Source organism: Eptatretus burgeri, chromosome 10, assembly GCF_056783735.1.
Source record: "Eptatretus burgeri isolate ZD-2024b chromosome 10, Ebu_testis_v1, whole genome shotgun sequence".
NCBI classification, from domain to species: domain Eukaryota; kingdom Metazoa; phylum Chordata; class Myxini; order Myxiniformes; family Myxinidae; genus Eptatretus; species Eptatretus burgeri.
This window is the reverse complement of record NC_140970.1, coordinates 93,431,693-93,458,990: the sequence shown is the minus strand read 5'-3', so window position 1 is coordinate 93,458,990 and position 27,298 is coordinate 93,431,693. Positions and strand designations below refer to the sequence as shown.

The 27,298-nt window shown below is 42.7% G+C and overlaps 1 protein-coding gene across 5 annotated transcripts in view; it reads left to right on the top strand.

The window, feature by feature from the left end:
* The window catches only part of LOC147019139 (fibronectin-like), a 104,649-nt gene extending 84,627 nt beyond the window's left edge, over nucleotides 1–20,022 (top strand). For 4 of the 5 annotated variants that reach the window (XM_085900015.1, XM_085900013.1, XM_085900012.1 and 1 more), the window contains 4 exons: nucleotides 2,077–2,202; nucleotides 12,363–12,481; nucleotides 12,686–12,747; nucleotides 18,351–20,022. In XM_085900015.1, coding sequence (XP_085756141.1) covers nucleotides 2,077–2,202; nucleotides 12,363–12,481; nucleotides 12,686–12,747; nucleotides 18,351–18,360 — 317 coding nt within the window. In that variant the 3' untranslated portion in view covers nucleotides 18,361–20,022. The remainder of the gene's footprint in view (nucleotides 1–2,076; nucleotides 2,203–12,362; nucleotides 12,482–12,685; nucleotides 12,748–18,350) is intronic. The other variant, XR_015062767.1, reaches the window with a different exon arrangement.
* Nucleotides 20,023–27,298: the final 7,276 nt, after the last annotated feature.

Sequence of the window (27,298 nt, the reverse complement as noted above, 5' to 3'; positions counted from 1 at the left end):
TCTCTCTTCAGTACTCCTCTCCTGTATTAACTGTCTTGATATTGTCTCAGTCTGGGAATTATTCCAGAGAAACCTGCTGTCTCATACACAGATTAATCCCTTCTCATCTCCAATTATCCTACCCTTCTTCACGCCCATGATACACTGAAACCTGTGGTGAGGCAGTTACTCTGAAACAACTTGCCTTCTCTTCCTGGAATTTAAATCTGACCTCAGGCAATCATAGTGCATTCAAAGGCGACCGAAAATCTGCAACAAATGTGTGTCCACTCTCAGGAGAGCCAGAAAACAACATCTGTCCAACCTCCAGATTGAACTCTCAAATTTGTCTCCACCCTCTAAAATCTGGTTGCACCTTGTTTAAGTTTATCACTGGTGCATGCTCTACTTCCATTCCTCCCCTCTCTTCAAATGGCACCACAGCCGACTCCGCTCATGATTCTTCTCTTGAGCTGAGTCGTATTATCTCAAATATTCCATCAAATATTCATATTCTATCAAATATAACAAACAAGAGATGTTGATACCTCGAGCATGTCAAACTCTGACCATCGACCGTTTTGGTTCATATTGGTTGAAAGGTGGTTGAGCCCCAACTTGGGGATTGGACTTTATCAATTAGTGAGGGTAAGAATTTGTAATTTGGCCACAAGTCAGCATTGTTCAACAACTCGTTTTAACGACATCACGGGATATTCAACATCAACCAGAAGTCAATGCTGGATGATGGGCCCACAACCCACAACTCATCGAAATTTGAGGGACGGAACACTTTTTTGATGCAAAATTCTTGCTTGCAAAGCACCAATCTGATAGATTATAGTTGAGTCAAGAATTGAACTGACTAGACAGGTAAAACGGAAGTGCACTACCTCTGTGCCATCCTGTTGGTTTCAAGCAAGAGGTAGCAGCAAGCAATTAAACCCTTCGGAAAACAAATATATACTTTCGAAAGAAAGGAGAATTTTACGAAAAACAAATTCTCATGTTTGCATTCACCAAACAGTTTTCATATAACAAAGCAGAATTTAAATCTCTTTCCCCACTTCACTCCATCCCCCTTTCCTCCTCGTCTGCTCAACCTCCCTTACCTTTTTTTCCCATCCATTCCAATACCGCCATCTTCCTTCTGTTTTTTCTTTTACATTCTCAACTCGGTACCCCTCTCTCAATTGTACTATTGATCTTGCCGTGTTAAAAAGCACCGGATTTTCACCTCGTCCAAAAATAAGAATGACATGTTTCATGCCTGATATAGTTATGGACAAAATGACTAAAATAAAACTGATGGATTAAATGTTTTCGAATGAAGAATGAGGCTCTTAAAAAAGTGAGATAAGAAGGTAAAAGGAGAATATTGTGTGTTTTAGAGAAATTGTACATAAACTTGTTTCCAGCTCAGACTTGAAGGCACTTCAGGTGGAAACAGATATTTACTGGAAGGGCACTCATAGAGCGCATACCTCCGCCATGCAATGACTGATCCAATAGAACATTTCAGGCCCAATTCAATTCCTGAAATATCATGCTTTATATCGTTTTTAGCCTCATCTCTCAATCCTGAAGATCACTTTTAAAATTAAATAATTCCCATATCCGGATGCAGATTCGGATCTTCACCAAAATTGAATCCTTTCTTCCTTGTCACATACCCAATATTTCCACCAAGTTTAATCCGAATCTGTCCACCACTTTTTGAGATATCATGCTACATATCAGTTTAGCCTGATCTCTCAATTGTGAAGAATCACTTAAAAATTCTCGTCGTCGGATCCATATCTGGATCTTCACCAAAATCTGATCAGTTCATTCTTGTCACACACCTAACCTGCCCACCAAATTTTATCCGAATCTGCCACAACTTTTTGAGATATCCTGCACACAGACAAACAAACAGACAGAGAGGGGTGAAAACATGACCTCCTTCCACCTTCTCTGGCAGAAGTAACGAAAAACTTAACAAATCACAAAGAGGATGTATTTGTTAATAATGTAAGTTTGACTATCTTGTACAATAGTAAAAAATTAAACAAATGGTTTATAACAATGTTACACTGCTCTGTTCCTGTCTCTCAGACATCGATGAATGCAAACCTGGAACCTCATTCTGCAGAGGGAAGAACGAAATTTGCACAAACACCATCGGCCTGTACCAATGTGATTGTGAAAATGGCTATTATCGAATCAACAACAGCTGTGTGGGTAAGGAATAAATTCCTGTTCAATCCTGCTGCACACATGTGTTTCACAAAATTATATTTAATTAAAAAACTCAGGGATTGCTTAATTACCTTTGATTCATTGAAGAAAAAACAGCATCAACTTGATTGAAAAAATTGTAAAAACTACAGAAACACAATCAACTGGATATTTTGTCTGAAAATGTGAAATTGTTGGTTTTACAAACTTTGCATGTACATACTATCTAAAATGAATGCACTTCATCCACACTCTCTCATCGTTTTTACTTGTCATTATTATTTTCCCCCCTCACCCATTCCTCTTCATGTCTGTGTCCTTCATCCCTCTATAATCTATTCTCATCCACTTTGCACTATTTCTACTGGGAAGGCAGATGCCAAATCAAAACAGGCAAGGGCAACGGACCTCACTCCAAAACCAGCCCACAGACAAAATTAAACACAACTGCATAATCTCCTGCTAAGTGCACACTAACTGCACTGCCAAGCACGGCAAGGTGCCAACCGCAAATTCACCCTCTCTGGCCCCTACCTCTGCAACAAACACCCACCTCAATGGCATGCAGTTAAACTGTTATGGTCAACATTGTGGCCCAACACCGTCCCTGGTCTTTTCATGCAGTTCTCTTGGAGACCCCAGACCTCTTTCTTCATGTCACTGTTTCGGCAAAGGTGCCACTCCTGTGTATATGTTGCCTCACTCACCTTTAAATCTGTGCAGCAGAAGCAAGATTCTGTGCTGGACATTTCTTTATATTTCAGCATCTGCTGTGTCAGCATGATCTGATGTGATACTGTTGTGGTGGTTTCTTGTTATTGGTATTTTCTGTGCAGCTGCAAATTTCTGCTCCGATGCCACAGCCAGCTGTTGGACCTCCTCTTTGAATGTAAAAAAACACTTGATGCCAAATACGTGATGATCAGTTCAGTCAAACAAGTGTTGTGGACAGAGTAGGTGGTAATAACAAGGAAATAATAGGACAGAATGAAATAGCCCCATCATGGAGATAAAACAGTGGATGGTCTACAAGATGTTGAGGGCCAGCAAACAGTCACACCTAGTAACACATCTCTGCTCTGGGCCGATGACTTGTGCTCATGAGCTGTTTCACACTGGCAGTGGTATAATGCTCCACTTATTGCCCAGTGATCCAACTCTAATCACTCACTCTTCTCCACTCTTTCGCTTTGCACCTGAGGAACTCACTCACCAAGTCATTTTGCGGAAATGCCAAGTTCAGAACTTTGGCTCACACTAACTCGGGCAGTGACTTACTGCGGTAGCAATCAGTGATAGAAAATACCATGTCATACACTTTCAAGAAAAGTTTGGCTCATGTTCCTGAGGTTTCTGTTTCTTTGTCAATAAACATTTAAAGTTGCATCATTCTTTTTGAAACACCATGTACATGCATACATACATACATACATGCATACATACATACATACATACGTACGAGGTGTGTTCAAAAAGTATCCAACCTTAATTTTTCTTGCGTAAACAAATGAAGCTAGGGAGGCGTGGTTTGGTGCACGTATGTAGGCGATCCTAATTCGTATACGGGAATATTTTCCCGCCTGCAGAAGCTGTCAGTCGCCGACAGACCCCCGATGAGTGAGGAAGTGTAAGTGAGCGCCGTCGGATTTTCGTTTTTGACAAAATGACGGATCACTGTGGTCTCATCACCAGTGATCACTGTGTTGAAGAAGTTGGGATCGCTGTTCACAGTCTCCAGCATGTCCTGTGCGATCTCCAAACGGAGTTGCTTCTGCTCGATCGTTAGCAGCTTTGGCAAGAACTTTGCTGAGATTCTCCTTAAGCCCAAATCCTCAGTCACAATGGAATGAATGGATCCAATGCTGACGCCCGCCTCGTCTGCAAGTTCTCTGATCGTGATTCGACAATCCTGCATCTGCAGGGTGCTCACTTGGTCTATGACGATCTCATTTCGGGATGTTGAGGGCCTACCAGAACGTGCTTCACTTTCCACTGATGTGCGACCATCTTTGAAGCGGTTGTACCACTCTTTTATCTGTGTGGTGCCCATTGCTTCGTTCCCAAAGGCCAGTTGAATCTTGCGGATCGTTTCCATTTGGGAATCGCCAAGCTTTACACAAAATTTGATGCAGTAGCGTTGTTCAAGTTTTTCCGTCATTTTATCAAAAACGAAAATCCGACGGCACTCACTTACACTTCCTCACTCATCGGCGGTCTGTCGGCAACTGACAGCTTCTGCAGGCGGGAAAATATTCACTCATACGGATTAGGATCGCCTACATACGTGCACCAAACCACGCCTCCCAAGCTTCATTTGTTTACGCACGAAAAATTAAGGTTGGATACTTTTTGAACACACCTCGTACATACATACATACGTATGTATATGATATACATATGTATATATGTTAATGAATATCAAAACATATACATACATACATGCATACATACATAAATACATACGTATGTATGGATATGATATACATATGTATATATCTTAATGAATATATATATATATATACATATATCATATACATACATACATACATACGTATGTATGTATATGACATACATATGTCTATATTGTTACGAATTCTGCGACCGCCGTCGTGCGGACAGCCGCTTTTAGGCGAATCGCGGCCGTACGCCCACCGGACGAACAATTCAGTTGCGACTTTCCGGAACAACGCCGAAAACCAGTCGCGGGTGTGCTCCAAGCGCACACCACGGCCTAGTCAATATTGTACCCGCGCGCGACAGGGTCAATCTCCGAATTGTCGATATACCTAATTATTCGTGCGGGCAGCCTACCGAGAGACCGTACCTCAGCGAGGTCTGCTTGGACACAAACCGCTTAAGCGGTTCGTTCCATTCTGGGATAACCGAGCAGGGTATTATCGCGAGACCTCGCTGGACCCGATTCTTTTATCGGCTATCAAAAAGCCCGCTACCATTCCAAAATGCAATACGGCGTTTCAACGGGGAAAATGGCACGACGAACAGGTTCACATTCAAACAAGCACATTTATTATTTCCCACATGTATGCAGTCATGCAGGTATGGAATCAATACAAAATACACACATGCAATTATACAGCCAAACACAATGCAAAGGAACGAGTTAATACCGTCTATTTATTATGTACAGTCACTCATACAGTTCTACTTGCGGACATGGCGCCACAACATTCACACAAATAAACAAGGAAAGACCCCCTCAAAGACAAGGGGGTCAGACTGGGCCCGTAGGCCTTTATAACGTGGAGTTTGGCGGACCGAAGGAGTTCCACGAGACCGTTGCAGGTTAACTCCACCATCGTGGTGCCTCGATGGGGCGACCCGCGACGTCCCGTTCCCACGGCAGCTAGCGTAGCCGCAGTTGAGCCCAGGCCTTGCCAAGCGACCGGGTGATTCGGGCCTCAGCCGATGACGCATTGAGATGAACGAACGAGTCTTGATGCTCTTCCAAAGTTGACGCTCTCTGTAAGAACCCGTCCGTCCCTCAGCGATGCTCGAACTGTGCCGAAGCCCGATCACCTCAGACCATTTGGCGCGGGTTGGCGAGCTCTCTCCGGCTCTCTCCACTCGAACACGCAGGTCTGCGTGGCACAGCAGGTTTGGCCACGCTCCCAGCTCACGTGTCCTCCGCTCTCCTCGACTTCTCCCCCAACTGTGTTCTCCAGGCTTCAGGCTTCCAGTCGACTCCCCGACCTCTCCAGACTGACTCTCCACCGATTCCAGACTCCACCGACTCACGACTGCGAACGGACGCTCCTCTCGGCCTTTTATAGGGCTCGAGAGACGAGATCTGACCTCCGCTCTCCGACCTTCGACCCCCATAGGCCCTGCCCCTTTCTCTCTTTTGATCCGAATTCTGAGCTTCCACAGAGCGGACATGCGCAAGATCACCAAACTTCCGCGGCGAGCAAACCCCCGCATGTGCCTGCAGCGATGCCGTTCGATGCAGACTCGCTGTGGCTGGTGCAAAGATGGCGTCGCTTCGGGGATGAAGGTGAGGCGATGTTTTTCGGGTTGGTCTATTGGGGGAGATGCGGTTTAGGAGATGGTGGGGAGATGTCGTTGTTATGAAGGCGGTGTGGAGAGGGTGGTTGGTGGTTGACGTGGTGGTTGGTGGGTGGCGTGGAGAAGGTGGTTGGTGGTTGTCGTGGTGGAGAAGGTGGTTGGTGGGTGGTGTGGTGGAGAAGGTGGTTGGTGGTTGGTGTTGTGGTTGCTCCAAAATAACGATAGTAAAGAAAAACGGCTAACTCAAAGATCACAGCCCTGTCCACACAGATAAAATCCCATTAAACAACGGTGGGGAAATCTAACTGAACACGGAATTATCGGCATAACTGAACTGAGGACCTATATGGTGTTCTGCGAATTTCCACAGCCGTAACAATATGTTAATGAATATATATATATATATATATATATATATATATATATATATATATATATATATATATATATATATATATATATATATATATATATATATATAATCATTGGAGCAGTTGGGATGACACTTTTTCTTTTTCTTTTGCATATATTGTCAAGGCTCGTATGAGGGATAACACACAATGCACAGCAAGGGGGGCAAGAGGCATGAGGGGCAGGAGAGGGAAAGACAAAACAGTGGGGAACAGAGACATGAGGAGATCTGTGTAAGGGAAAGGGATGGGCCGGGGAACACCGGATATACAAGATGGACACTACAGGGACTTTCAGAAAGGAAAGCAGGGAATTTGAAGGAGGTGGGTTTGGGGTGGATTAACGGGGGTAGAAAAGATTGAAGTTTTGGATGGGGGAAGATAAGAGGTGGTGGTGAACGTCTGTTTTGAAGGCCTGGAGGGAAGGATCGGATTGAACAGAGTGAGGGAGTTTATTCCAAAGGCAGGAAAAAAGAAGAATGAAAGAATGAAGGTGAGCACTGATTCGTGATTTTGGTGGTTTTACCAGAAGGGAGTTGTTGGCGCACCTTGAGCGCCCTGCGGAAATAAAGGGTGGGTGGCGGGAGGGGGGTGCATATGGCAGACAGAGCATGGGGGAGGCGAGACCGGAGAGTAGAAGGTAGAAAACAGAAAGACCCCTGACCTGCCTGCAGTGAGAGAGTGCGAGAGGCCCAAAGACTCAGCCTCACCGCGGGAGATGCCAATGATCCGAAATGCCTTGGTTTCCACAGCGTGAAGCCGAGAGAGGTGGGAGGCAGGAGCACCAGCCCAGAGGAGAGACCAGTACTCCATCAGGCTACGGACAAAAGCTTTGTAAGTGGTCAGGAGCTCAGGTAGGCCGAGGAAGGATTCTGCATGACTGAGGATTCCCAGTCGGCAACTGGCTTTGGAGACCAGGTTGGAAATGTGGTTTTTCCCAGAAACCACTCACGAGGCTCCCTTGATAGTGGGGCAACTTAGCATAACAATTGTGCATTTTATGAGGAAAGCACCAAATTTGGCACACGAGTAGCCAATCATGTTATGAACAGATTTCGGTATTGGGCCATCTCAAATTTTTTGATGGTCGTGGAAAATGGCTGCCACAGCCATCAGCAGCTGAATTTGAGATGGCCCAATATCCAAATCTGTTCATGCTATGATAGGCTACTAGTGTGCCAATTTTGGTGCTTTCCTCACAAAATGCACAATTGTTCTGCTATATTTAGCTAAGTTGCCCCAGTATGATGAGAGAATCCGGAAAGCAGGATCAGTGTCAGGAAAATGAGCCACATGTCCATACAGCCGCAAGTGATGCTCATGGACTATGCAGGTAAAAAATCTCATGTGAGTCTCTCAGAAACTGCTCGTGAGACACAATGTCTGACCAGCGATAGGCAAGGATTCTCCAAAGAGACCTGGTACTGAAGGAGTGAAGTCTCTCTCTTAGATCCCTGGTCAGAGTCCAAGTCTTACATCTGCACAGAAAGACTGGAGGCATCAAGGACCTGAAGACTCGAACTTTCGTCCACCTGCACAGGTACCGACAGCGCCACACCCCATAATCCAGTGAATCCAAGACTCCCCAGGCCCAACCCAGACCTCTATTGACCTCTGGCTCACAGCCAGCAGTGACATGAATATCACTGTCAAGGGGAGTGAATCTCTCCGTGACCTCAACATCCTCACCACAAACAGGTACGGAAAATATTGCATCATCCGAGATGTCACTGAAAGACTGGGTCTTAGTGTTGACCCTGGAAACCCGAAATCCCAGTTGGTCCGACTGCTTATTTAGCAGCTTGAGGGCCCCCAAAAGGATAACCAGAGTCTCTGCAAAGATGACTGCATCATCTGTGAAATCAAGGTCAGAGATCTTGAAACTCCCAAACTCGGCATGGCATCTTGATCTCTTTGACATTCTCCCCAGAATTGAGTCCATACAAGTGCAGAAAAGTGTGGTGCGCCAGTACGCACACCTGACGAACTCCAGTAACAACAGAAAATAGGTCAGGGTTGGAACCACCACATGTCACAGCACTCTTATTACCAGAATATAGTTTAGACATTAGATTGATCAACTTTGGTGGCACCCCACGAAGACCAGCAATCCTCCAGAGGGTGTTTTGATTCACTGAATCAAATCCTTTGCAGAGATCATCTTCGGCTGAGAGCAGCCATTGCCGAAACTCTCATCTGCATTCAATGACTATCCGGAGAGCAAGGATATGGTCAATCGTTGACTTTTTTTTGTGTAACATATGACTGCTCTAAGTGCTGGTGCTCAAGCAGATGGTGGCAAACCCAATGAATAATTATCCAAGCAAAGACCTTGCCCAGCACTGAGAGCAGCGTCACCCCTCGGTAGTTGATGCAGTCCTGGTGATCACCATTCCATTTCCAGAGAGGGACAATGAGATCCCTTTTCCAGTCAGTTGGGCCGATGCCTGTGCCCCAAACAGAGTACAGAACTGCATGCAACAATGCCAGTTCTGCATTTCTACCAGCCTTGAGAAGTTCAACATGGATGCCACAGATCCCTCGGGTTTCACGCCCTTTCATGTTTCCACAAAGGAATGCAGTTCACAGTTGATTGGAGGGTCAGCAATGGGGATAGTGATACTCCTGGCATCCAACTCAATAGCAGTTTGGTCAGCCTGGTACAGCCCCTCAAATTAACCAGCCCAAGCGGGCTTTCACTTCGGATTCCTCTGTCAATAGTCCACCACCCTCTCCTCGAACAGCAGCACACCGAAGGATGGGCTTGGAGGAATGCAATGCACAAATTCTTCTCCAAACAGTATGCGAATCACTCTTCCACATGTGTTGCTGCACCCCTTCAAAGATTTCATGCACATAGGCCTCCTTGTCCACTCTCAGTGCTTGTCCAGTTTTATGCCTCAGCTCAGCTCTGCCATAAAGCCTGGCCCTGTGACTTTGGTCAATGTTATTCAGTGTCCCTTCGGAGAGAAAGTTCCTCTTCACGTGAGTCGGTTCCAAGACTTCCGCCAGCAACATCAAGGATGGTAGTTTTGAAGGCACACCACAACTCTTCAGGATTCCCCATATCACCCAGACCCCCCAAATCCCCACTCGGTCTGCTTACAAACTCCTCAGCTACCCTCTCATCCTTGAGCTTGCCAACATCAAGCCGAGGCTGGGATGGTACCATTCTCCTGGATTTATGCTGCAACTTCAGAGATGCTACAACAAGCCTGTGGTCGGTGTTCAGGAACTGGGCTCTCCGGTAGACCCTGCAGTTCTGGATCATCCTCCAGTGACCATCAACGAGCATATGATCAATCTCCTTTGCCACACCGTCAGCGTTGGCATGCCAAGTCCAGCGATGAGGCTGTGGGTGCTGAAACCATGAACCAGCCACCCTAAGTCCATGACTTCTTGCAAAGTCAAGGGCCTTAGTAATATTCTGGTTCACAGATTCAGACCCATGGGGACTGACAGATGTATCATAGCCATCCCTATCAGTGCCATTTGATACAGACTGATCATACTGAACAATCCACCAAGACTGATCATCCATGGACTGGAGCAAGGCATAGAATGCGTCCTTCACAGTGAGATCACTCGCCTCGGTCATATCATATGTTGAGACCAAGGAAATGACATCCAAGGAGCGACAAATCCTCAGTCTCATATTGTCATTGACTGGTGTTACCTCAATTATCATGGGAGTCAACTTGTTGGACACAACTACAGCAATTCATTGGGCATGGTAACCATCAGAGCGACCAGATCAGTAGTAGGTGTAACCACCTGCCATGATCTTGTCACTATCCCATCTCTGAACCTCAGAGAGTGCTGCAATCCTGATATTCATTTCTGTAGCTCAAATGATAGCAGAAACAGGTGATCTTCTTCTGTTCAGGATAGGACATTGCAGGCACCCTCCCGAAGGGACCTTCTCAGGTTAACCCAAGCAGACCGCTGTCTGGTAGACGACACCTCAGCACCACCCGACACACACTACCGCAATCCAACCCGGGAAGGTTACCACATGTTTTTCTTCCTGTCATCAATGAGTGGGGGTCCCGAAGGCTTTGTCCAATCCCATTATCCGGTGAGGTGCCCTGTGAAGGGCAGCTGCACAGGAGGTACTCTCTCGGAGTGAGTTTCCAGTTTTCTTTGCGTTTTTTTTTTAATGTGTTTTGCATCAGGAAGTGTTTTACTGTGGCCAGAGTGCAAATCCTGCCACCAACCTCTGAGAAAGAGATAACCCAACTGCAGAAGGACTTCCAAAGATGCAGTTGGGCATCAGATATCGATGGCGGTTGGCTCACAACGAGCTCTTCCCCCCTTTAACAGGTTTTGTTTTTAATCCTGCTGGGTGTCCATATCCAAACACCATTCTCAACAGGAAACCCGGTGGGGAAGATGGTTTAGTCGCTGACAACCCAACCATGAAACAGGTTAGTACAGGTTTACATGGTGCCTGTAGCAAGTCACCGATCTGATCTAATCTGGCCTGACGTGACAATTCAGCTTTGTTGAAAATTTAATGGAAAAACCTCAAATGGGAAAAGGTTATATCCCGGACAGACACACACACACACACACACACACACACACACACACACACACACACACACACACACACACACACACACACACACACATACACACACTCACACACACACACACACACACACACACACACACACACACACACACACACACAGACACTTGCAATACCCCATCTCTCTGGCTGGTAGGGTGGCTCATAATAATAGTAATAATAAAAATCTAAATGGTGATTTAGTTTGCCAAGGTTGTCGAAGAGACTTTGTGGTATCATTAAAAAATGGGGGCACGAATTTTAGAAACAAGCCCTTCAGGCATAGAAAATATGCATTGCTTGTTTCCAAAATTAAAATGCTTTGGAAGAGAAAGATCCATTTGTATGGTGGGGGAGGTAGCTACCTCTTTTAGTCAAAATATTGAAATAGTCTTTGCAATTGTGGCTCAGAAATGTAATATTGGAGAATAGTCTGTTTTCTCTTATTGTGATATTCATTGGGAACAAAGATGTTCTCATTTGAATAACAATAATCCGTGAACAAAATGGCAAGCAAGATAAAGCAACACTCAGGAAATGAGTGCAATGAGGGATGAAAGCAAACTGGGTCTGAAGCTACAAAGCTTTCCCAGTAATCTGCAAATACACATATTACAAACTCCAGTAAAGTTGAAGGTCGGAATCAGAACATCTCCAGCGTGCAAAATCTGCCTGTTGATGATGTCTCAACAATAAAACTGTTTTTGTGCTGAAACCACGACTGGTCAACATAACAGTGGAATGGGTAGTGTTAGGGAATGATGGGGTTCAAGCAGCAGGGAGAGGAGTAAAAGATGAGTGATTTTGGATGAACAGTTGTACTCCAGCGACAAGAGTAATGTGCATATATAAGTCCATGTTTGCTCTGCTGCTTCAACTGCAAGTACTTTTCCCCATTCTTCCATCGTTCCTTCCATGGAACAGGATTGCTGTCACGGAATAAATAATGAAGTCACATGAAATGTGCCAAAGGTCATAGTTGATCTCGTTGGGCAAAGTTCATCACTGCAGTAAATTCGTTTCGTGGAGTGTCTTGAAACCACTAACGGTGAAATTTCAAGCTTGTTTTTTCCAAGCCATGAAACTGAGAATGCAATTTCTTTCCAACCATTTAAAAAATGTATTAACCTGCTCCCGCACCTCCCTTATCCACATAGGTCTGGTGAAAAAGAGGGTGAACCTCAAGATGACAGCGACCAATGCAAAATATGTGCAGGAGATGCAGAATATGAACAGCTCCAGCAACAAAGCTTTTGTGAAAAAATTCGAGAACGAGGTTTGTTTACAATGAAATGTTCTAAAGGTCAAGAAATATTGATCATTACACATTCTTTTACAATTAATTATACATTTTACTCGTTTATAATTTTTTCATGTTTATTCATTTGATTTGTTTGCTTATTCTGAAGATATCGGGTTGTATTCAAAGTTTTTGTTTTTCACGTTTCTTTAACTTGAATTGTTTTTTTTCCCCTTGCAGCTCATTCAATCACTGAAGAGTGTTTCACCATATTTTTCCAAACTCGTTATCTTGAACCTGACGTAAGTCAACACACACAACTTCTAAAAACTACACGTGAAATATTATCAGAGTGATGATATAATGTTTGATAGCAGTGATAACCAACCACTCTATGGTATTGCATTTATCAGAAATTTCAAGTTGACATGTCTGGTACTCCCATTTGGCTCATGGTGGTTGGATCGCCAGTTCATAATCCTGTCCATTGCATACATTTGTCCATTGTCCACCAAGTCCTGACATTAATATCACAGTCTACCCATGTCTCCTTATGTCTTTCGTGTTATCGAGTTATCATTCATTGTTTGTTTCCAAAATTGAAATGCTTGAGAAAAGAAAGATCCATTTGCATGGTGGTGGATGCAGCAATCCATTTCCCTCTTTATAATCAAGATATTGAAATAGTCTTTGCAATTATGGCTCAGAAATGTAATATTGGAGAATAATCTGTTTTCTATTATTGTTATGTTCACTGGGAACCGACGTTCTCATTTGAAAAACAACTAGCATCTGTTGACAAATTCTTCGATATCCCCCGCCATAGTAAATGAGGATTAACAAGCTTATATTCCCCAAGCATGTGCAATATGTATGTGAAGTTCCCCCTGATCTGACCAGCCATTCTGGAGAAGATGTTTGAAGGTTTTAGGATAAATTCAATATGGCCGCCAAACAAAGCGACCTATCAATTAGAAATTAACAAACTTCTGAAAGGATGTCTTGGGGAAAGTGCATGTGAAATTTTGCCTCAATCTGTCCAGCCATTCTGGAGAAGAAGATTTTTAAAATTTATTAATTTTCAATCCAAGATGGCTGACGAACCATGTGACCTATGACATCATAAATTTACATTCTGCCTCCAATCCTCCAGTGGAATACATGTGTGAAGTTTCGTGTTAATCGGATGAGCTGTGTTTTCTATCCAAGATGGCCACCAAACCATGTGACTTGTGATGTCATAATTTTTACTATGTATGCAGACATGATGGAAGATGATAGTCGCAAATTTTCGCTTGGTTAGGTTATGTGATTCCAGAGAAAACATTATTTAATATTTTTCTTGAATCCAACATGGCTGCCAAACCATGTGACATATCAAAAGGCACCAGATCACCACTTGCTTGATATGTGTACCAAATTTCGTAAATATATCTTAAGGGGATTTGTAGTTAAGCTCCGGAAACAAAATGTGACGGACGGACGGAACCCATTTCTATATCTCCCACCAACTTTGTTGGTTGGCGGGGGATAATAACCTGGGAATAAAATGGCAAGCAAGATAAAGCAACACTCAGGACAGGACATGAGTGTAACGAAGGATGAAAGCAAACTGTGTCTGAAGCGACAAAGTTTTCCCCAGCAATCTACAAATACACACATTACAAACTCCAGTGAAGATGAAGGTGGGAATCTGGTTTCCAGTATGCAAAACAGCTACTTTGCAAACTAGAGAGTTCATAGAACATGACGCTCCACACAGTGTTTAAAATCCCCGTGACCCACGAATCCAAAATGCGCAAACTCAAGGGTTAATGGGGATCATGGAGTCATCCACGATGCGCAAACTTCAGGGATAATGGGAATAATAGGGTCCGTGACTTTAACTTTAAAATTTGTTCAAATGTACGCTTAATTAACATGTTCGTGCATTGTTTTTGTTCTATTTATTTTCATGAATAAAAGACTTATGAAGCACTAAAACAAAGTATTATTATCCCCCGTTGGACTTAGTACAAAATGGGGGCTTATGGATTTGGTCTCGATTTTCGTGTCCGTGCGTGCGTGCGTCCACACCATATCTCGGACATGTATGGACCGATAAAAGGTCAACATAGGCCCAAAGTCAACAACGAAGGTGGTGTTTCTAAAATCCTCAATTTTCATCCGATTGACTTGAAATTTGAAAAGGATATATATATATATATATATATATATATATATATATATATATATATATATATATATATATATATATATATATATATATATATATATATATATATATATATATATATATATATATATATTTCAGGTCACTGAATTCAACTAGCTAATTATTTTTGAGGTCAACTTTGACAAAAAGGTCAACATAGGCCAAAGGTCAACAACTTTGGTGAGATTTGTAAAATCTTCAATTTTCATCCAATTAACATGAAATTTGAAGAGGATTTATATTTCAGGTCACTGAATTCAACCAACTAATGATTTTGAAGGTCAGCATTGACTAAAAGGTCAACATAGATACAACGTCAACAATTAAGGTGGTATTTCCAAAATCCTCAATTTTCATCCGATTGACTTGAAATTTGAAGAGGATTTATATTTCATGTCACTGAATTCAAACAGTCAATTATTTTTGAGGTCCACATCGGCCAAAAGGTCTTTGCAGACCGAGTTTCTAAAATTGTCAATTTTCATCCTATTCACTTGAAATATGAAGAGGAGTTGCATATTTGGACATTGAATTCAACCACCAATTATTTTTGAGGTTAAATTTGTTTTATGGATTTTGCATGTATCATGTTCTGCATGATGTCTTCTTCTTGTTTGTTTGTCTGTCTGTCTGTTTGTCTGCACAGAACTTTCATGTTTTTCTCCGCAACCTCTTGCCATATTGAGACAACATTTTCATCATTGGTGCTTACGACTCATGTGGAATGTTCTAATGATAATTATGACATCATAGGTCACGTGGTGTGGCAGCCATTGTGGAAAAACAGAAAAAAATTGGACCTCTGTATCTCTGAGACTGCACCAATAATCTTATTAAAACTTGGCATACGGCAAGCACTCCTCATGCGGAATAAGTGTGATTTTTTTTAATGACATCATAGATGCCTTCGTTATGATGTCACTTGCATCTAACTTTAGTTTGCAATATATCAAAGATGGTGGACTGGAAGACTGGCAGCCATTTTAGTTGTAAAAAAAGAAAACAAACCCCCAGTGTCGAAAATGTCCTCAACCATTTCTCGGACATGCATTTACCAATCTTGTTCAAACTTGGCAAACAGATAATTAATAATGGCTTACATAAACATGTCTTATTTTCGAGCTCAGACTCAATATGGAAAACTGATGGCCTTTTCAGTTTTTTTTAAACCCAGTGTTGAACGTGTCCATAACTATTTCTCGGACATGCATTTACCGATGTTTTTCAAACTTGGCAAACACATAATGAATGATGCATGGCTTCCATATGCCTGTCATTTTTTTCGAGATCAGATCCAAGATGGCCGACTGTGGCCATTTTGTTATTTAAATGTGTCCCCAATCATTTCTCAAACATGCATGGTCCGAGTTTGTTCAAACTTGCCACAAGCACAGTACATGATGGCATGCACGTGCCCCTCACTTTATTTTGTGATCTGATCAAAGATGACCGACTGGAAGACTGGCGGCCATTTTATTTGTACATAAACATGGGCTAGCCCATAAACTCTTTATAGCAAGATTACTGAAACGACAAGGGCAATGACATTTTATCTTTTTTACTTGTTTTCCTGTATTATTATTTCATATGTAGCATGGAGCTGCTGGTTGCATAATTGATGGGAGTGCAGCTGTGCCCCTGATTAAATGTCCCCCTGATTCCAGCAAGCTGGTATTCATTTTGCTGATCTTGGAAGGAGGACTGGTTGAGTCAACCCTTGTGGTGTTATTTAACAGAATTACAGCAGCTGAAATACAAGAGCCTAATATCCGAAGCCAGCCACCTTAACCATTAAGTTAACACCCGGATTATTTTCCTGTATTAAGAACATAAATAAAGTTTATTTTCTTGAGTTATTAAGATCATGAAACTTACCTTTAAAAATAATGATGGTAAAGTTGATCCAATAATGTAATGGCGATGTTAATGATGGCGACGATAAAGATGAGTTGATGGAGATGATGGTGATGATGTTGGAGGGTTTGAGGGGGGTTATTATGTTGACGGCCAATGTTAATTCAATGAATAAATGTGGAAAATACTTGAACAACAATCTGCAAACATTGCTTCAATAAATTCATCATGATAAAGTGAATCCACGAAGTGGAAACCCATGAACAGCAAGCCCCTCCTGTCCATCAATTTTAATATAATAACGTTTGAAAAAATTGGGAAGTTTTGTGCGACTGAAGCAGTCTTATACACTAACTGCCCTTATTCACTTTAATAAGATGACGTTGATTCGCAATTTAGGAGATGGAGGCTTTATTCCTCACCATAGAACGTAGCATCATTCAGCATTGTACACAAACATATTGGCAGTTTCTTGGTCACTCTGATACACATATGCTACACCATCTCATGCTGTGTATCGATATGTAGCATCATTCTTGGAATTATTCTGAAAGCGATTTGTGTTCTACAATCTTGAAGTATACAATTCAATTTGAATACAGGTTTAAAAGAGGTTTAAAGGGAAATGGAAATTAACTGTCTATAGAAGAATTTATTTACTTAATTTAATTTAATTTACTCTTACTGTCTATAGAAGAAAAGTCTGAATGCTCTATTGCCATTTAAAGTAAATGAATTCCTGCTTTTCCTGCTGTTTCCCTCAATGGCTATTACATCATCCTATCCAACATGTTACATTAGTTATTTGTTCATGTTGCATGTGTTCTTTATGACATCCTTTAAAATAGTAGGTTTCCTGTTTGGAATGATTTTCAATTTTGCTTGGCAGGCAGACAGAGTTTAAAAAAAAACAAAAAAAACATCTCGCTCCTCGATGCGAATGTGTGATCGGTATGAATTCAGAGCTAAAATATTGTAAAAAGGCATACTTGCCTTCTGATTCATGTTTCGGTTCTTGTTCAAAATATAGCATTCAATTTAAATAAGCAGTTCTTCCATCATAAACTGATCAGACAGACAGATATGAGCCAATTGCTTCATCTGGCTTTTCACTTTTCATGGGCGGGGTAATAATTTCAGCAGGATGAAGGTGAAGCACTAACATTTCAAGAATGCAACTCTAGAGGAGATTAAAAGGCTTCCAATATGACCTCTTTACAAAGTCTCTAACACAGAGGTGTTTCTGTATTGCAGCCAGGAAATGGTATGAATAATGCAGACTATGCTCTCATTTTTATGATGACTTTGTAAGACATTACATTAATTTTGTAATTCCATCTGCTCTTTCAATCCCAGCTATAAGTGAATTGAATAGCATATAGTTTATTGCACAGGGGTCATGGATTTATTATACAAAAAGAAACGTGTCAGAACTTTTGACTTACCCGCTCATTCGTGTGTAATAAATAGATACCTGCCTATTTGGTAAATATTGGTTTCGTTGAACAAAGGTTCACAGAAGTGATGTATTTTATGATAAACCAAAAGCGTTGATAAATGTTGAACATAGCAAGGTGATGCTTACAGGATTTGTATCACAATATATCAAATATAAATATGAGTTCAGCCAATGGCTGCACTCGACTGAATAAATGGAGGGCTGATTAGGAAACCATATTATTATTGTTTCTCATAGATAGGTGCCAACATTCCTGAAACTCTTACTGTCTATATAAGAAAAGTCTGAATGCTTTATTGCCATCTGAAGAGGTGAAAGAAGGCACATTCTGAAGTTATTCAGTTATCTTTTTGACGTTTAACCTCCATCTGCTGCAGAGCCTCATGAAGAACAGAAAACATTGGCTATCCTGATTTTTTTTGCTATTGTGAAGTTCCAAGATTGGTCTTGAGCAATCACGATTAAAGTGGTGGCCAAATGGTGAGGACACCTCTGGTGGTTGTTTCAAATGTCGCTGAACGCAACATTATTTGAATATTTGTTATCTGTAACCGATGGAGTTGGATGAATTATCATAATACTGTTGGATTGTTGTTGCAGTATTAACCCAACTTACTCATTCATGACATTCAGGAGTAGAGGGATATTAGTCTGCCTGCTCCTCTTGGTCTGGTCTACATGCAATGTCAGTCCACACTGTGTTTGGCTCGTAACACCCTTAAGGTATCTTGGATGGGTGGTAAAATCGACACAATCTCCATCGCTAGATTGGAAAAAAAGAAAAGCATAGTTGTATGGTTGACATTTTCAAAACAGCACCCTTCCCAATTGTAAAATGATTGTGATCTCCAGATTTGTAATCAACATAAGTTATCTTTTCAAGAAAAGATTGCAATTTACAGCAAGCCAAAAACTTTCAGCCAAATGTTGTTTTCTTGAGCGGAACCATGAATTTCTCTGAACATATACTTTTATAATCTTGAGCACATAGTAATGATAATCATTTAAATATATGTATATGTATATATCCATATGTATATGTATATCTTGCTTATTTGGCATTTTTCATCTGACCAAGAATCTCTACCATCTCAGTCATATCTCCCTTTAATTGGCCATATGTTTGATCCATTAATCTAATCCATTATTTGTGAACTATCCGAGTCCAATCCTTGTGCTTATCTCCAGGAGCAGAGTACCCTCCTAACAGGTGATCTTGTTCCAAGCATGCAATGCCGCCTTCGGACTGATGCATGCCTTTATTTGGGCAGTGTAGAAGCAACTGACAGCTCTGTATAGCCCCCCCCCCCGAACCCCCAGGTTACGTGCATGAAGCAAAAACATACCTACTGCTTATTATTCAAGACATCTCACTGTACTGGAAAATGTTGGGACAGGAATACTGGACTATAAATGGTGGAGACTTGAAATACCCTCCACCGCCTGGAGGAGGCGCTACACGATACACATTTACACACAGACAATTTGCGTCCCCACCAACCTCCCAAAGAGCACCGGCAAGGATAAAAACACCCCCATGCATTATTTGGGGTCATGGTCATCCTCTGTAGCAAGTCTGAATGTAATTGTCGCAGAACTGTTGGAGGAGTAGCACGACAAACAAGCCCACAAACAAACACACAAACCATCCATCTATCGGGACCATACTCTGTGCAGAGTGTTGCTGCTGCCTAAGCAGTCTCCTTGGCTATTGGGCACAATCCTGGATGGGTCGCCCCTCCGACACAGTATACCAGCATGCTGGCACTCATTTTGCTGACCTCGGAAGGATGACAGGCTGAGTGAACCCACCTGGTATGAATTCAACAACTGAGCGGAATTTGAACTCAGGACCCTAGGATCCGAAGCCCACCACTCCAACCACTAAACCAACACCAGGCATAAATACACAAACACTGTTCCATGAATTAAAATGAGGAGGATTCTGTTACCACATTTTTTAATCCCTGCTACTGAATCGTTTCTTTGTCCCTACTTAATCCCACATTTTTCATTTCTTCATATTAAATGATTGATTGATTGATTGATTGATAATAAATGGTGTATTGCAATGTTATCTGCAATCTTTTTCTTCTGAGTGCCTCTTTTTTTCTTCTTTTTTGCCTGCACATCTCGTATCCACCTGTTCTCTTGTTTGTCACTGTTCTATTGGTGAACCTTCCGTCCTCTCTTATTTAGCTCACACCCGACCTTAATTTGTTTACTTGTATAAAAATAGGACCACTGGACCTGTAGCTTATCTGGTCCCTGGCCTAATGTTGTAACCCTCCCGAATTTGGTAGAATTATGACTGACGAGTCTGGAGAGGAAGGTTTTTGAAGGAATTTACCCGATTTTCCAAAACAATTACCAAGTTGGCCGTTTTGACACACTTCTGGTTACGTGATCGGCATGACTTCGGCAATTTAACATCCCTACCTTGGCCTGATATTGCAACCCTTTTTCAAAAACTCCCCCCTCACCTTTCTCCCTCAACTCTCCCCACTCACCCTTCTCCCACCATTCACCCCCCTCACTCCCCCTTCTCAAAGTTTCCCCCCAGACTCATCCACAAAGCTGCCTCCTTCCTCTTCCCTCTCACCTCCATTTCATCACTCCACCTCCATCTCATCACTCCACCTCCTCAAATCCTCAACTGCCTTCTGCCTCCTCTCTTGCCCCCCCTATCCCCCAGCACCACAGAGCCTTTTCTCCTCCTCATCTGGCCCCCTCCCCGAACTATTCTGCAATCCTCCACACTCATTCAACGACTCTCCTTCCCTCCCTCCTCCTCTCTTTCTGACCCTCCCCCTCCCCCCAAAGCCTCCTCCCCTCCCTCTTCATTAACAGTGTGGACCTCAAATATCCAGGGCCTTTGCTCCAACCTTCCAGATCTTTCCATACAGGTTGCCACTGACAAACCAGACATTATATGCCGAACAGAAACTTTCCTCCCTCAAGACGTCTCCGACTCCCTCGTATCTCTCCTTGGTTACTCCCTCCTCCGGTGTGATAGTCCTGAGCCTCGTCCTGGTGGAGGAGTTGCTTTCTTCATCAAAGACTCTATTCCTCACTCTCCATGCAAGGCCCTCACTCCCCCACACCCTCAGGAATAACTGTGACTATGGCTTCCCCTCCACTCCCACCTCATGTTTATATGTGTACTGTACCATCCACTGAACAGTGATGACTCCATTTACTCACTATCCAAAAACATGGACCAACTTCTATCTTCTCATCCAAACTCTCTCTTCCTCATATGTGGCGACTTCAATTGTCATCATGCCAGTTGGCTCGGTGTCGGTACCTCTCTCACCTGTCATGGCACTTCAGCAAAAGCTTTCTGCGACTCATTGGGACTGACTCAATCGGTCAATTTCCCGACCTGGATCTCAACGAATCTCTTCTCTTCTGGATCTGATTTTGACAAAATTCCCTGAAAATACCTGCTGTTCTTTCTCTGCTCAAATCAGTTCTTCTGACCACATCCTTGTCAAAGTGGACATCTCTGGCTGTTATCAGAGAACCACCTCAGCGCCGTCCAGTCTTGCATTTCACTCAAGCCAACTGGCAGGGTCTCCAAGCAGCCATCAAACTTCTAGACTGGTCTCAATTCGTTACTTTCTCCCACATTAACTCATCCTGGAAATTCTTTCAAAGAAACTTGCTCTCCCTCATGCACAGATTTATCCCCTCTCATTTTCATTTGTCCTACCCTTCCTCCCGCACATGGTTTACTGAAGCTTGTGGTGAGGCAATTGTCCTGAAACAACTTGCCTTTGCCTCATCGAAAGCAAACCCAACCGAGGGTAATCTCAGTTCCTTCCATAAAGCTTGGAACAAGTGTGTATCTACCCTCAGGAGAGCCAGAAAACAACATTTTTCAGCTCAAGTCTAAACTCTCAAACCTCTCTACCTCCTCCAAATCCTGGTGGCATCTAATGAAATCCGTTTCTGGTGTATGTTCCCCCTCCATCCCTCCATTACCTCAAATGGCCGCACTGCTGATACTGCACTTGAAAAGGCTGAATGCCTCAACTCGGTGTTTGCATTGAAATCTTGTGTCCAAAACCCATCGCTTTCTCAACCCACCTTACCCAGTCGCACCCAACTCTCCCTGGACTCTGTGTCCTTTTTTCCTGACAAGATGGAGAGCTTGCTGCTAAACTTCGACTCAGATTCTGCAACCGGTCCAGATGGCATCAGCCCACGTGTCATAAAAACCTGCGCCACTGCTCTTGCTCACGCTCTCTCTGTTCTATTCACCCTCTCATTTGCTCAAGGTCATCTGCCATCTGCTTGAAAATCAGCAAACATCACTGCCCTGCATAAAAAAGGTGCAAAAACAGATCCCTGCAACTGCAGACAAATCAGCCTTCTCCCAATAATCAGCAAAGTTATGGAATCCATCATCGCTTCAGACATTAAATCCTTCCTCTTCTCCAATGGCCTGATTTCTGATAATCAATTTGGTTTCAGACCAGGTCACTCTACCCTGGATATGCTGCTTCTGCTCTCCCAACAATGGATGGAGGTCCTCAATGCCGGACATGAAATCAGAGCCATATCCCAAGACATATCGCGTGCTTTTGACACGGTCTGGCACCCTGCCCTGCTCACCAAACTCTCTTCTTATGGTATCCAAGGCCATCTCCACTCATGGCTCGCAGACTTCATCTCCTGTCACAGTCAACGTGTGGCCCAAAATGGAGCGCTGTCATCCCCTCTTCCTGTCCAGGCTGGAGTTCCTCAAGGGAGTGTTCTGGGCCCTGTTGTTTTTCTGGTTTTCATCAACGATCTCTCCAACTCTCTCGAAAATCCTCTATCTCTTTGCTGATGACTCCACCCTCTGCCGTATCATCTGTCATCCCTCAGACGGGCAAGCAGCAGCTTCTTCTCTCACTGCAGATCTGGATAAAATCATAAACTGGTCCAACATGTGGAACATGTCTTTCAATCCGGACAAATCTCACACTCTCACTTTGTCTCTCCTAAAGGACTGTTTGGCAAAAACCTCCATCCACTTTCTCAACAATCCTCTGGAAGAAGTCCTTCTTTTAAGCTTCTGGGACTCACTATCTGCCGTGATCTTTCCTGGGAAAGCCACATTTCCAACCTGGCCTCCAAAGCCAGCCGACTGGGAATCCTCCGTCGTGCAAAGTCCTTCCTCAGCCCACCTGAGCTCCTGACCACATACAAAGCTTTCATCCACAGCCTGATGGGGTACTGCTCTTCCCTCTCTGCTGGTGCTCCTGACTCCCACCTTTCTCGGCTTCACGCTGTGGAAACCAAGGCATTTCGGATCATTGGCATCTCCCGCGATGAGGCTGAGTCTTTGGGTCTCTCACTCTCTCACCGCAGGCAGGTCGGTGGTCTTTCTGTCAACTACCGTCTCCCCTCCGGTGTGCCCCCCCCCCCCCGCTGTGACAGCGATTTGTCCCCACCATTTTTCCGCAAGGCGTTCAAGGTTCGCCAACAACCCCCTTCTGGTAAAACTACCAAAATCACGAATCACTGCACACCTTCACTCTTTCATTCATATTTTTCCCAGCCTTTGGAATATACTCCTGAACTCCGTTCAATAACATTCTTCCCTCCAGGCCTTCAAAACAGCTGTTCACCACCATCTCTTGTCACCCCCCATCTAAATCCTCGATCTTTTCTACCCACGTTAATCCACCTCAAATGCACCTCCTTCAAATTCCCTGCTTTCCTTCCTGAAAGTCCCTGTAATGTCCATCTTGTATTCCCCATGTTCCCTGCCCCATCCCTCTCCCTTCCACAGATCTCCTAATGTCTCTGTTCCCCACTGTTTTGTCCTTCCCACTCCTGCCCCTCTTGTCTCATGCCCCCCCCCCCACCCCTTGCTGTGTGTTGTGTGTTAGCTCTCATACGAGCCTTGACAAGGTATACAAAAAAAAACAAACAAAAAAACCCACAAATTTGGTAACATTTTGTCTGGTGGATCAGGCAAAGAGGATTTTGGAAGGAATTTGTGGGACTGCCATTTTGACACACTTCCAGTCATGTGATCAGCATCGCCTCTGCAATTTAATATCAGGATGCTGTCCTAATGTTGTCACCCAGATTTGGTAGCATTCTGCCTGGTGGGTCTGAAGAAGAAGATTTTTGAAGGAATTTATGCGATTTTCCCAAAAATTGACAAATTTGGCTATTTTGACACACTTTCGGTTAAGTGATTGGCATGATTTGCACAATTTAACATCCCTTTCCTGTCCTAATGTTGGAACCCAAATTTGTTAGCATTCTGACAGATGGGTCTGGAGAAGAAGATTTTTAAAGGAATTAATGCGATTTTTCCCAAAAGTCGACTGTCAGCCATTTTGGCACACTTCCGGTCACATGATCCACATGACTTCCACAACATAATTAGCATCCCTTCCCTTCCATAATGTTGCAACCCAAATTTGTTTGCATTTCTGACTGGTGGATCTGGAGAAGAAGATTTTGGAAGGAATTTGCGTGACTGCCATTTTGACACACTTCCGGTCACGTGATCAGCATGGCCTCTGCAATTTAACATTAAGACCTTGTCCTAATGTTTTGACCCAAATTTGGTCGCATTCTGACTGGTGGGTCTGGAGAAGAAGATTTTTGAAGGAATTTACACTATTTTCCCAAAATTAAGCAAGTCGGCCATTTTGACACACTTCCGGTCACATGATCAGATTTACTTCGACAATTTACCACGATGCTATCCTAATGTTGCATCCCAAATTTGTTAGCATTCTGACAGGTGTGTCTGGAGAAGAAGATTTTGGAAGGAATTTGCATGACCGCCATTTTGACACATTTCTGGTCAAGTGATCAGCATGGCCTCCGCAATTTAACATCAGGATCCTGTCCTAATGTTGTAACCTGAATTTGGTAGCATTCTGACTGGTGGGCCTGGAAAAGAATAGTATTGGGCCTATGTTGATCTTTTGGTCCATGTTGACCTTAATAATAATTGGCTAGTTGAATTCAGTGATAAGAAGTATAAATCCTCTTCAAATTTCGAGTCAATCGGATGAAAATTGACAATTTTAGAAATGCGGCCTATGTTGATCTTTTGGCCCATGTGAACCTCCAAAATAATTGGTGGTTGAATTCAGTGACCCCAAATTTATATATTTATATATATATATATATATATATATATATATATATATATATATATATATATATATATATATATATATATATATGGAGCCTGGTGTTGGCACAGTGGTTAGGGCAGCGGCTTGGGATCCAAAATGTCCTGAGTTCAAGCCCCGTTGGGCCACTGAATTAATACACCAGGGGGTTGACTCAGCCTGTCATCCTTCCGAGGTCGGCGAAATGAGTACCAGTGTACTGGGCTGGTGTATACCCGGTTAAAATAGGTGTACCATATCCCTGTGTCATAAGAGGCGACCAGGGTTGCGTCAGGAAGGGAATCCGGCGTAAAACATGTGCCAAATCACTATGCGGATCATACGGATGATCCGCTGTGGTGACCCCGAACGGGAGCAGCCGAAAGAAGAAGAAGAAGATATATATATATATATATATATATATATATATATATATATATATATATATATATATATATATATATATATATATATATATATATATATATATATATATATATATATCTTCTTCAAACTTCAAGTCAATCGGATTAAAATTGAGGATTTTTAGAAATCTCACCAGAGTTGTTGACCTTGGGCCTACGTTGACCTCTTGTTCCATGTTGATGTCAAAAATAATTGGCTCATTTAATTCAGTGACCAGAAATATATATCCTCTTCAAATTTCAAGTCAATCGGATTAAAATTGAGGAATTTAGAAATCTCACCTCAGTTAATGACCTTTGGCCTATGTTGACCTTTTGACCTCAAAAACAATAGCCTTCTTCCTTATGACAAAGTTTACCATGTGCTGAAGCCTCGTAAAGATCGGTTTAAAATTGTGACCTGCAGGCAAGGTTCGAAGTCCATTCACTGGTTGCGATCCGTCAGGGGTTTATGTAGCACACGCCCGTCCACTCGGGCCTTGCCCGAGTGGGCCGCATACCTCTGCCAGACTGAACAGTTTACATTTTGTATACAATTGATCGGCTGGACTTTGTTCTTGTCACCTAACCACTTATCTACCAAGTTTGTTATAATCTGTCCACAACTTTTTGAAACATCATGCTGCATATAATTTTTGGCCCAATCTCTTAATTTTGAAGAAAAAAAAATCCTCGTATCTGGATCCAGATCTTCACCAAAATCGAATCACATCGTCCCGATCACTCACCTAACCTGTTCACCAAGTTTTGTCCCAATCCATTCATAACTTTTTGGGATATCATGTTCACAAACAATCAAACAGCCAAATATGGTGAAAACAATCTCCATCCACCTTCAGTGGTGGAGGTAGAGGTTCATCTCCAAGGCAATAACATGGACTACCATCCAAAAGGAACAGTGTGCAACAGCCAGTTCGATGTGAACATTTTTACATTGTCTTTTAAACTTGTGTCTTCATGAGTAAGACGAAGCTGGTTGATGCAAGACGAGAATTGAAAAACATAAAATTAAACATCTGGCCAGTTGCAATGTGTCAGTGGTTTGCATAGCACTCCTCCTTTCAGCACCTTTTCAAGGAACCATGAAAGTGTGTGTCAGTTCAAATGGTCGATATTGACTAAATAATGTCAAAATTGACCATCAACTCCAATGTGCTAAATGAAGTGACGCAGACATGTGGCTTGGCTTAAGAAGAAATGGGAGAATTTGAAGTGAAATGTGATCCATATGATCAAATATGACAGCTTCAATGGAACTTATAAACTTGCTGTTGACTTAATGGTAATGGAGGCTTGCTGCCTCAATATCTCAAGGGGTAGAGTATGAGCACCTACCATCCCGTAAAACGACACCAGGTGGGGTGACTCAGCCTGTCATCCTTCCGAGGTCGGCAAAATGAGTTCCAGCTTCGTTGAAGAGGGCACTATCAGTGGGACAGTTGCGCAACCAGCAGCCACAGGCTTCATACAAAATAATAATAATGGAGCTTTTCAAGTCAGTTGTTCCAGTGGATGATTTTTTTCTTCTTGGCACTGAGAATTCCTCTTATGGAATGTGAAAAGAATAATAATAATAAAAAAAGAGGCAAAGGTCATGCGTATCTTTTTCATAATACTTCTATCCATGATCATGATGTGTAGGATCTCTCTCCACGTTGCTCCTTTCATTGTTTGTGATATTTCATTGTTCATGGTATTACAACGGATGAAATCAACGAGACGTTGATTGAGTTAAGCTATAACCGCAGTGGGAAAGAAGGAGAA